Genomic DNA, 12696 nt, shown 5'->3' on the forward strand with positions numbered 1-12696 from the left:
TCAGCATCTTTCCAGCCACTGCACTTTCTAATTAACAACATCTAGATAGTGAATTTAAAAAATAATAATAATTCCTAGATGATTGTGTGGTAAATTTTGTTGAGTGAAAAGAAAATAATTATAAATTATAAATTCCCTCCCCACTTGGTTGGGGCCTCTAGTAGGCTAATGAACTATACGCTTCAGCTCTGAAAGAAATAAAGGTAATAAATCGTGAAAGTCTTTGTTTTAGGGCAGTATTGTATTGAATTCAAGGGCTTCCCTTCTGTCATATACATGGCATTGAGTCTTCATAAGCTATGTACTTGTAATGCGGTGTTCTGCTAATCAGAAGCTTGATAGAAACAAAGTACCCTTCTGATGCCTAAGAAAGAAAATTACCTTTACAAAGAGGCTAAAAATCCAGAAAAGTAATGGATTTCTATAAGTAATGGCTATGGAAAATAAATATCTGTTGCTATTTGTGTGTCAATCATGGTTTACTTACTATTATGTTTATTCTAAGAACAACTGAAACTGTAAGGGAGGACATTACATAGTGCAATCAATATGCTCACATTTACACAGCGTTGTGCTGGAAACTGCTGCCTTTCCCAGTCTGTCTGTGCTTTTCTAGCATATCCAGTATACAGTTACGAGATGGTTCAGTTTCACTTTAGAGCTGGCAAACATTACAGTAAAGTTAATAACCCACCTAGGAAAGAGGGTGAGCACTAGCTTCTCAGGCATGTTATGGAAGGTCAGTCTGAGACTTTCTGAGAGAGCAAAGGGTCTGAATTTTAATGGCAGTATAAATGAGTCTCCCAGGTGCTTTTGAAAGTCCCAGCTAAATGTTTACATAAATGTATTTTTAAATAGAGTAAAACAATTGATTTTTCAATGACTGAAAACAGATTTCTGAAAATTATCTGGGCAATTTTCATATATATTTAATGACTACAGTTTCATTTTAAACTCTTAAGCTCAGCCTGTAGGCCTTGACTGAATGTTTAACTTTTGCTGAGCAAAATGTGAAATAGAAATATTGTTGATCTCTTTAATCTTACCATAAATAAAGGCATGTAGGAAACTATTTGCTCTTGAAAGTTATCACGTCTAAATCAATCAAAACATCATATCTTTCAGTCATCAAAGGTACTTTTCATCTTTCTGTGAAGCCATGTAATAATCAATACAAAAACTAAGTAGGGTTGTGTATAATATTTATCAATACAAATCATATTCCGTTAAGAGTTCTTTCGATCATGAGTTCTACAGTAAAGAGATAACTCAGTCCTCTTAAAGACTGCAGTTTCCCTCTATGTTGTATCCAGCTTGTCAAAAATTCCTCTCCTAGAAAAAACATGTACTTCCAGCTAAATATGTTTTACAGAAAGTACATATTTACTGACCCTTTTTTTTAATATGGACTAAATATCCAGAAATATTTTTTGTTTTGAGAGTTTTGCTTTCCAAAATATTATTGGCCCACATTGATTTAGTCATCTGAAAATCTAACATGACTAATTTTTGACAAATTATCTACCCTTATCTGTAGAAGATGATTGAGCAAAACCCTTGAGTTTTGGAAAAACAAAAAACTTACAGGATTTAGAAGCAGTGACAAGTCTGATTTTCACAGATACACAGTTTACAAGAGATGTGGGCTCAGTGCTTGATCTATGAATTTAGGAAGGCTTCATCTGTATTCTGTATTTGCCACCCTGTTAAAATCAGAGGGAACATGTCCCTGATCACATCATAATTATATGTTAAACATTTGAATGCAATGCGAGATTTATAAAAATTTTGTTTTTTCCATCATCAATTCTTGAGAAAATATCCCTTCTATCATTAGTGGGAAGAAGAATAGTCTGAATGGAGGCCAAAATATATTGGCCAAGCAGAGACAGGAAGGCTGATCTTTCTCAAGGGCAGCAAGTAATACTTACATTACAGATGCTTGTGCTATTCCTGAAACAGGCCTGATCCTGCACTGCTGAGATCAAAGGATATTTTTCACTGCAATTCCTTGAAGAAAGTTTTAAGTGAAGGAAAAAACAACAACAAAAGAGCTAGTTCTACATTTCGGATAGTTTGGTCCAAATCCCATAAACAAACAACAGATCTAGGCTTGATCAAATACATTTTTTTTTTATTTTTTCAACTTTTTTTAAATAAGCCATGCATGATGATGAAGAACTGGAAAAAAAGAAAGGACTTTGGAAACAATAAAAATCTATTGTCAATGAAACCTAGTCAGGAGTATCGAATAAACTGTTCTTATGTAGTTTGTACACACTTTGTGGATTCTGTGCTGTCATAAACTTCAAAATATATTGAACATATTGATCAATTTAATGTATGGTCTTCCTTAAAAGCCAAAGCTGTAAATAATTGTACTCATTAAAGTAAAGATTCATTACATGACTGAATAAAAGCAATGCTGGATTTTTATGAGCTATGTGTAGTTACTTAGTATATAAAAAAATTGCATTCAAAGTGGGAATTGCATTCAAACTACTGTATTGTTACTGTCTGATAAAGGTTTTTCTTCTCTTGTTGGCCTTAGTTGAGTTCAAGGATTTGTTTATTGAAAAAGAGTTGCAATTTTGAATTGAGAATGGAAATTGAACATATTTGCAAACTTCCTGTCTTTACTATTTCAGAGCTGCAAGAAACTAAGACCTCAGAATATCACAGAATATCACACAGTCCTCTGGATTACAGGATATTATTAATGGATGAAGATCAGGATCGGATCTATGTGGGCAGCAAAGATCACATTCTGTCTTTGAATATCAATAATATAAGCCAAGACCCTCTTAGTGTAAGTATTTATTTTGAGAATCCAAGATTTCTTTACTGTATGCATTTCTTTTTAAGACAAAAATGTGTATTTCATTAGTTTGCAGTAGGCAGAAGTCCAGGTCCACACCTTATTGAACTGTTAGTACTTGTTTTATGTGTAATGCAAGATGAACAAACTGCTAGTACAGCTGCTCCTCAGCCCTTGTGTTCAACTGTTAACTTGTTTTGAAGTGATGTTCAGCATGGCTTGGCCCCATAAGGAAAATTTATACGGGTTGATAGTTTCCACTCCTCTTGAAGATTTAAGATAATTCAGAGATGCACTTTGAAAAAAAAGAGACTGTAAGGAAGAATATGATACATGCTATCATTTTCAGGCCACAGGGAAAAAAAACAACAGGAAGAGAGCTGACTTTAACCTCCAACTATGTTTATTTCTGTTTTTCACTCTGAATCTTAATCTCTGAACTGTTTTTCAGTCTTTGTTATGGCTGTGTTGGCCCTTACCCTTCAGCTGGACAGATGAGCCATCACCAGCTTAGTGTTTTTTGGACAGTGTGGCCTTCATCTCACTCTTTTTGTGTCTGTTTCTCTCCCTTGCTGAGATGCCATTTTCCAAGATCTCTGTCACAACTCCCCACACTGTTTTAGGCACCTTTTTTATTAAAAGAATCAAATCAATACTTAAACTTTTTGAGACTCCTTTTTTTATTTTCAGAGGCAAATCAAATCCAGCTTTTCTGCTTTTAAAATAAGCAGCCTGCAGAAATACTTGTGTGCCGAGAAAGTGGACTGTAGAGAAATTACCTCTCTACAGACTTTGCCTCACCCATCTTCAGGTTATTAGACCTACAACAGCACTTTTAAATGTATCCTGTATGCCTTGTTATACCAAATTAATCTATGGGTTTTATTACTGAGCTTCAGGAGTGTCGAGGGGCAGGGAGATCCAGCTTGTGGTAGGGAAGTTCAATATTTAAGAGTCAAGGCTTTATTGTGTCAGCAGAGAGATAGGAGGCCCCACTGAAGAGTGATTAAGAGTGGTTAAATTAGGCTGTGCTTTGAATCACCCTCTGTGCACTCCTGTCTACAAGAATTGATTGTGTGGGGAGCCTGAGCTAACTCTCTAACTTACACTTTTAAATTAAATCCCATTTGTGTGTTGGTATGAATATGTCTGTCTTCCTTCTACTGATATGGAAATAAACATCTGTAATGGGGCTGCCTTCTTTAATTGGAAGTGGCCAGTGTGGCCTTCTTACTAATTTAGATCTCACAATGATTCTGCTAACCTGATCTGGAAGTGATTGTGTCGTGCACTGCACATCCTTAACAGGTTGCTTCTGACTCTGTGCAGAGTTTGGTAATGTACAAAGGCTTTTATGGCTTAAATTCTGCAATATAACACTATGAAATATTTCAGCAGTCAATTTATACTTTGAAAGCCCAAAATAAAATTTCAGAAAATCAGAAAAAGCAAAATACCCAAAGTTTTTTGGCAGTGATTGTGACCACCCAATATCAGGCTCGTAATTAGTCTTTGCAGTTCCACACGTTCTTTCTCTACTTTATTTATTTTTATAACAAATTCACTTTACTAATTTTATGCCATTTTGAAACGCTATGTACATATGAACCTGTAACTCTCTGCATAATATATGTATATTAACATATATGTTAATATTGAGAGAGAAATTTTAATGCTGTTATTTAGGCTATGTTGAGGCTAAATGTTATCAGATCATGTCACTTATTAAATTTACAGAGAGAAATTTCTAAGTGATGTCTCTTCTACTCCAAAATGAAGATAAATAACAGAAGAAGCTCATGAGAGTTTGAGTATAGCTCAGATAAATATTCAGACATTCTAATGTTTGTCAGAAAGCTATCTGTAGTGCAGGAAATCTTGGAAAGAAATCAAGAAATCAGCTTGAAATCTTAAGGTTTTAATCAGGTTTTAGGATAAGATATGCAAGCCTTTACTGTTAAAAATTAATAATTGTGACAAGAAATGTTCTTACTGTATTTTTGACTTCAAGTTTCCACTGTTTACAATTTATAGCAGTTCAGTAAAAGAAAAAAAAAAGTGAATAGTAATTTAGATGATGATGAAAAATCTCACTTGTTTAGAAGAAAAATAAATACATTCATTAACTTATCTTCAAATTATCTAATAATTGTAACTTATATCAATCAAAGACCGAAGTCTTTATTTCATTTACTACCTTCTAAAACAGAAATTATTCTTCTTATATGTTAAAATTCTTATAATCGAAATGTCAAAAATATCAATATATTAACTTATTAGTGTAAGGCAACGCAATGGTTTTTTGTTTGTTATATAAAAATGAATTATGTAATAATTATGTTACTTAAAAGATATTTATTTCCTCACAGATTTTGTGGCCAGCGTCAGCAAACAAGGTTGAAGAGTGCAAAATGGCTGGCAAAGATCCTACAGTAAGCTATACTCTACATGCATATCTACACACATACACACACACATACACCCATTATGTTCTTGGCAGTAAAATCAGAGCAGCTCGACTGCAACCAAAAGCAAAATGAAAGAAGTGTTTATTTTGCATTTTAAATGCTCTGCAGACCAAATGACAAACTGAAATGATGAAAAGCTAAGCTATGTAAACAGAATGCACCTTCAGAATTTGACAAATTGGGAAAAAAAAAAAAAAAAAAAAAAAAAAAAAAAAAAAAAAAAAAAAACCTAGTAGCTTTACTGGGAGAGAAAAGGATGGTCTCCAGAATCATTTGAAACACAGACCATGGAGAGGTTATGTTGATTCATTTTGCATGGCATCTGATTATTCTTCCGTCTACATGCAGATACCTTCCAAAGCACTTAAATTGGATGATAACATCCCATTGCTCTCTTTGTAGAAAATAGGTAGAAATGAACTGTTTTGAAAGATACATTGGTACAATACAGCAGATCCTGTCTTTGGTAGAGTTCTATTTGAACACAGGTGTCCTCCTAAAGTGATTTGATCTTACAGTCTGTAAGACTGCAGTATTTTATAGACAAGGCTGTAGATTTTGTTGACAAAAGAAAAATAAGTTGTAAGAAAAAATACAGAACATCACATTTCTGTGTAGTCTAACATCTTCATTTATTTTAGTTATGCTTTATTATTGTTAACTAAACCTACATGCATGACATGTAATGTTACAACAATTCTGATGAGTCTATTTTGTAAGAAAAATGTGGTGTTTTTGTTTTTTGTTTGTTTGTTTGTTTATATTGAAATTTATTGCAACTGCTGGTGCAGGCACCAGAAGGTTGGCCTGCTGAACTGCAGCTGTAATACAGATTTTTCAAAAGTGTAGATAGTAATTCACTATAGTGCTCTACAGCAACAGAAGGAGACTTTATGAAGTTATATTACAGTTTTATTAAAAAGCTTATTTATAAGCTTATTTATTAAAGCTTATCTGCTTTCTTTTCTGATAGCTATAGTAGTAAAAAACAAATATTTTCCAGTTGAATGCCCATGTTTCTTTACATCTTTACATTGATCAGATTAGTGCAGGAAGCTCTGTAGCTAGTGACTTGTTCTGTTGCACAAAGTGTGAAAATAAAACATATGGCTTTATTCATGAAGATTGATATTGACCCTAGTTAGTAACACTGTCAACTGCATCAGCTTGTGATAGACTGGTAAATAAATTTTCTTTTATTTGAAATACAGAAGTTCATTAGTCTCCAACATATGATGACACTTTTCTTAGGGCAAAAAAAGAAAAAATGTAGATGCTACTCTAGGCAGAAAGCAGTGTACAAAATATGTAATCCGTCAGAAAAAACTTTAAGACATTATTAAGTACTGAGCGCTACAGAAAGGTTAGATATTTCGTGGTGAGACTTTTGTAGCTTTTAATCAGACTGAAGTACCTAAATGTTGATAGATTAGTTAACAGATTTCTGGATAGAAGCTGTATTTATAGCAGTTTAGTTTCTGCTGATGCCCTGTAACAGAGCTTATTAAGAATGTTCAGCCAAACATCTGCACCAGTGTTAATTGATATTTTTAATCCTGGCTGTATTTACAGAAGAAAAATGAAGTTCCAAAAATAGAAGCTTACATAAATTTTCTTAATAAATGTCCTCAAAATTTCAGTACTATATATATGTATGCGATTCCGAAAAATAGCTCCCAAATCAATGATGTACCTTATTGAAAGCTCACTGAAATAATGGGAAAAAGAGAACCCAGATCTAAATGAGTGTTTGCAACTTGAAATTTATAGTCCACTTTGAACAAAGTTCTTGTGCATTTCATAACTGATAAGAGTAGGAGAAGCAGAGAATGAATTCAGAAGTAGAAACATGATAACATTTGGCTTATCAGAGAGTAGTAATTATCACAAGACAAAAGAGAAACAGACAGTAAAGGACTTTAATCAACCAGCAGATTATTTTCAAAGGCGGTTAGGGGAGGGTTCATTTGCACTACCATTAGACAAACATTGATGTATGCATTTTCTTTTTTATTACTAAAAAGAAATTGCCACCTCCAGATAGTACGTTCACCAAGATAACTTGGATGCTTACTTTAGGCTGACATCTATTTCTCTCCATTTACTGTAATGAGGTCCTAGGACATAGATATTGACAGTAATGCAATTCACTGGACTGTTAGTAAGTGAGTATTGGTATCAGCTCCAAGAGAAGAATGACTGATATGTGATTATATAGAGGTTAGCCACCAGCTTTGACAAACAGCCATCCTAAGAACAACTATTTCATGTCACATAAGACCTAGCCGATTTAGAAGCAAGAAGTAATACAACAAGGAAAAAAAAAATGAAGTTTTTGAAGGACGGTTCTGCACAATATTTTCTAAAATAATAATCTCATGTTGGATTGTGGAGCCACAATGCAGTACTCAGTTTAATCACACAGCAGAATGCAAATGGACTTCAGTAGGTCAGCAATGGAGAAATGGGCAAAAGCTCACAGAAGATCATAAAATAGATTTCCTGCCTGTGATCATTAAAACATGATAATGTTAATGTTGAGCCAACTTCTGTTAATTGTCTATAAATCATAGGAGAAGAGACATGAAAATACATTGTTATCAGATGCAACCTCAGAGGGTTGTCCTTAATGAAATCTTTCATTCATTTAACCACCCTCGCGTTTTTGCCATAAACACTTCTGAAAGTGCATGGCATGCTGTTGGAGCAAAATAGCAAGTACCCTGTCCCAGTACTGTTCATCTAATCATTGGCTCCTTGCCCTCCTCCCTGAGGACTTTTCTTCTGAGGTTTCTCAGAATGTACTGCTTTTTCTAGGGCTCTTCTGGAAAAGCTTTTTGCAAATAGCAAGAAAATAAATCATCAGTTTGCACTCTGGCATACATGATCTAGTGCTATACCTTCACTTCTCCTTTTTCCCTCTCCACAGCCATGATGTGGATTGGTGGTACTGAGAGAAACCTATTTTCAATAGAAAGACAGTGCTAAAGCCTCTTTTGAGCCAAACTAAGATACTAAGATATGAGACAATGGAAACTTTTAGGAACAGCCCTCACTTTAGAGAAATAATAAATTTTGACTAGGTTAAAGGATCTTTCAGATATAACTACAACTAGCACTTCACTGAAGGCATGCAGTGTTCCCTGCAGAGAAACTGTGAACGCTGAACTGCTTACAATTATGCACCAATTTTCAGAGGTTCTTGTAGAGTACCAGCTCCTACTGATCCAGAAATGCAAACGGCTTTAAGTGTAAATGAATTGTTTGAATGCGGATTAATTCTACAGATTTTCATGAAGATGACTGATGACAGTTTCCAATACTATGCTCAAAAAACACATGTGTTTCTCACTGTCTTTGGTGAAGATTTGGATGATTTAATATGAAGGCAAGTCTGAGATCTCAGTAAGAAAATATTCAAGAAAAAAAGTCTATTTTTCGTCCAAAGTGCATTAACAGTGGATGACAGTGTAAAAGGGAAGAGCAAGAGAAGAAAAGGGTATGTTAGAGGGAGACAACTGTAAAACTGATAGTGTGAAACTGTGTGGCACTTAACAGCCTGTTTCAATTTTCATGCTGATTTGAAGATGTTATTATTGATCTTCAAAATGAAGCAACAATTCACTGCAAACTTGCTTATGTAATGTGATGTTCAGAATTCAAATCATTTGGAAAGAAATTGTTTACAATAATATTGAGATCTGGGCTTTCTATGTTTTTTAATTATCATTGAATCAGAAAAGCTTAGGTTGGAAGGGACTTTGAAAATCATCTGGTTTCAACTCCCCAGTAGATCTCCGAGTCTTCCTTTATCACTTTCCTAAAAATGGGAGTCATGTTTCCATTTTCTAATCACTGAAGACTTCACCTGACAGCCACTACTTTTCAAATAGGACGGAGAGCCGCTTGTCAAACACAAACACATCAGCCAGTTCCTTCAGGACCCTGTGATGCATGTCATCCAGCCCCATTGACTTGTACACATTCAGCCTCATTAGTCTTGGACTTGCTCTGCTCTTACATTGGGAGGAATTTTACTCCCCTGGCCCCTTTTTTGGACATGAGTTGCATGGGAAGCCTGACTGCCAATGAAGACTGAGGCAGAGAACTTGTTGAGTACCACAACCTTCTCCTTGTCTGTTGTAGTCAGTTCTCCTTTCTCATTTATCAGATAAGATATACACTCCTTGGCCTGTCTTTTCTGACCAATATACCTCTACATTTCCTTCTTGTTATATTTCACATCCCTCACCAAGTATAATATCCATATTCCTCAAAATCATGAACTTGACCAAGGCATAGTCTCTGCAGCTCAGACTGTCTCCAATCTTAACCTCCTTAATGATCGACTCTGCGCTGGTGAGAAGCAGATCCAGTAATGCTTCACCTCTGGTTGGTCTGTCCAATACCTGGACCATTACATTATCCTCAATACACTCCAGGAGTCTTTGCTCACCATATTGCTTTCCCAACAAACATCCAGCTGGTTGAAATCCTCTGTCAGGACAAGAGCCTACAAGTGTGATGCCTCTCACAGCTGAAGCCAGAAGACCTCATCAACAGGCTACCCCTGATGACATGTAGTAGAACCCAACCACCAGATGAGATGACCTTTATTGGACTGGTCCCTGATTTTAACCCACAACCTCTCAGCCTGGTCATGGCTGTTTCTCTGAGGCAGCTCTTCATAATCTATCTAGAGGGCAACTCCCCCACCCCTCTTGCCCTGCCTATTCCTTCTAAAAACCTTGTAGCCCTTGATTGTAGTAGTATGTATTTCCCATGCTGCATGCATTGGTGTAGAGGCACTTCAGCTGGGTTGTTGGTCATGTTACCTTGTTGGAGGAACACTCCCAAATTCCTCTGGTAAAAATTGGAGGTTTCTCCCCACTGCTTCCTAAAGTGAGCATTCCCTGGCTCTTCTCTGTCACTCAGCAGTACATCCCCTTTCTCCATCAAATCCAGTTCAAAGATCTGGTGATGAGCCCAGCCCAGAATATTCTTGCCTCTCCTGGTCAGCTGCATCCCATCCAATGTCAAGATGCCCGGTCTGTTGAAGGTGTGACTAAGATCATAGTACTCAAAACCCTGAACATGACACCATCTTTGTAGCCATTCATTCAACCAGTCCATTCTCCTCCTGCCTGGATCCCAGTCTCCAACCAGGAGGATCAAGGGGAACACTGTGCTCCTTATCCCTTCAACATCTTCCCAAGGGACAGAAAGTCTGTTTGAATGTTTTGTCATTTCCTAGTTGCATTCTACTGTGGCCAATCTTGAAAGAGCGGGAGCGGATAGTAGTCTTCTGCTTTATCATATCCAGTATCCTCTTCCTGATGTCCTGAATGCAGGCAGGCAGCAAACCTCCCTAGAGAGTATCCAGGCACCACCTCAGTGCCCCTTAGCATGGAGTCCTTAGTTCCTAAGACCCTTCACCTTTTTTTTAGCGGCACTGGTTTTGATTCAAGTCTTCAATTGGACCATCTTAATGTAGTTGTCCCTTTCTGGGTCTGAACCATTGTCCAGACCCTCTTCTCTTTTCACCCCCTCAGCTTCATATCTGCTGGTTAGGGAGACATGAGGAGAAAGGTGGAGGCTTCTCCTTCTGCTGTGAGCAGAGACAAAGGTCCTGTCTCTCTCATCATGGGTGATTTTGCCATCTGTCTCCTCAGGGCTGGAAGCTTACTTAGCTTCTTCCACTCACAGAGGAATTATCTCCAGCTATGATGGGAAAAATAAACAAAACAAAACAAAAACAACAAAAAACAACTAAGAGGTGAGGGGAAAGAGAAGATACTGTAGTAGATGTTTCCTTAAGGAAACTTCATAAGATTACTTCTTGCTTTCCTGTGGAGACCCCTGCTTCTTCCCATTAGAGATACAGAGAAGTCTATGGATGAAAATCAAATTACTGTGTGGAGATGGACAAGTTACAGATACTATTCTAATTGCTCCTCTATAGTGCCTTGTCAATGCCTGATTCTGAGCCTAGAGAAAATGACAAGAAAGCAGATGTTTGCAGATGTTCAAAACCAAAGACTAGCAAAATCATAGCTGTTCTCATGATGCAACTAAAAATATGAATTGTATCTGTTCCCTTGACATTCCAACATCCATAACATTTGCCAATGTCATTTTTGTTTATTCTGTAATCCCTGCAGCATGGCTGTGGAAATTTTGTGCGGGTGATACAGTCATACAATCGCACACACCTGTATGTCTGTGGCAGTGGAGCCTTCAGCCCAGTGTGTGTGTATGTCAACAGGGGACGCAGGTCTGAGGTAAGTCTCTTTGTATCTTCTCATGTTGTGCGGGATCTCACTAGTGTTATGCAAATGCAAAAATTTGAAAATGCAAAAATTAATGAATCAAGCAGGTTCCTTTACCTGTGCAAAACAGAAAAAGTTCAAAGATCCATGTTTTTCTGATGGCCCTGTTATGAGCAAGCAGCAAAACTGTAGTTAAAAACCATACTCAAATACAATGTTTATCTGAAGTTCTCAGTAGACATATCAAAAGTTGGACTACATACGATGCTACTTTCTATTTGATGTTTTCTGGTGGATTAATTCCTACTGTTTGTTGGAATTGTCATGAAATACTTGAAATGGTTGGTTAGATAAAAAGCTTTTTATGGTTCCCAGTTGCTACTGATTCCTGGGAGAAGCACTTCTGTGGACTAACTATACATGGTTATAAGGGTTTGCTGGACTTGAGTTTAATATCCATTAGATGCAATCCAAGTGTAGGTAACTTTGATCTATGGCACAATTTTTGTACCAGGACATCCTGCCAGGATGAAGTCAGTGAGTTTTCTCCTTGCTGTGAAACCTTCCAGGGTGTAAATCTAATTTTCTCTCCATAGCTCTCTATTATTTTCTATATTCAGTTTCATTGTGTGTTTTAAATATACAGAGTTCCAGAAGTTTTGTAAATATCTTAAAGTTGTTCAGGTTTCGTGATTTGCATGTAAAAAGTTTGTTTATGTGCAAATGTAATAGGTAATAAAGCAACCAGAAGGAGAAAAAACAGCATTAAACCAAGAGCCAGCACTGCAGTAGCTTTTGGGTCAGATTCATGTCTGCAGGCACAGGGATGTACAGTATATTTTCCTGTACTACATGGAAGCAGATGTGTTGGAAAGGAAGATCAGAGAGCACTACCTGGAGTTCTGCCATCTGAGGGCAGCTTTGAAGCTGGGCTTACTGCTAGGGAAGACACTGTGAAATTTATCACTGATTTCATTGGGAGTAGAATGGGGATTCTGGCCAAGACCCAGGACTACTACTACAGAGTTTGTTGGGGGATGGATAAATCATTGTTTTTCAATGTAGGTTTACATGGGATTATTGCAGTGATTTTTGGTAGATCTCTACCTGGCTCCAACCTCCTTGGCAGAGGATATAATCT

General features: G+C 36.6%; 1 protein-coding gene across 1 annotated transcript in view; it reads left to right on the forward strand.

The window, feature by feature from the left end:
• Positions 1-12696, forward strand: part of SEMA3C (semaphorin 3C) — a 123630-nt gene that overhangs the window by 66514 nt on the left and 44420 nt on the right. Inside the window, exons 3-5 of the mRNA XM_021384467.1 lie at positions 2649-2809; positions 5188-5250; positions 11448-11567. Of these exons, the coding sequence (XP_021240142.1) occupies positions 2649-2809; positions 5188-5250; positions 11448-11567 (344 nt within the window). The remainder of the gene's footprint in view (positions 1-2648; positions 2810-5187; positions 5251-11447; positions 11568-12696) is intronic.

Source organism: Numida meleagris, chromosome 1 (assembly GCF_002078875.1).
Source record: "Numida meleagris isolate 19003 breed g44 Domestic line chromosome 1, NumMel1.0, whole genome shotgun sequence".
Taxonomy (NCBI): Eukaryota; Metazoa; Chordata; class Aves; order Galliformes; family Numididae; genus Numida; species Numida meleagris.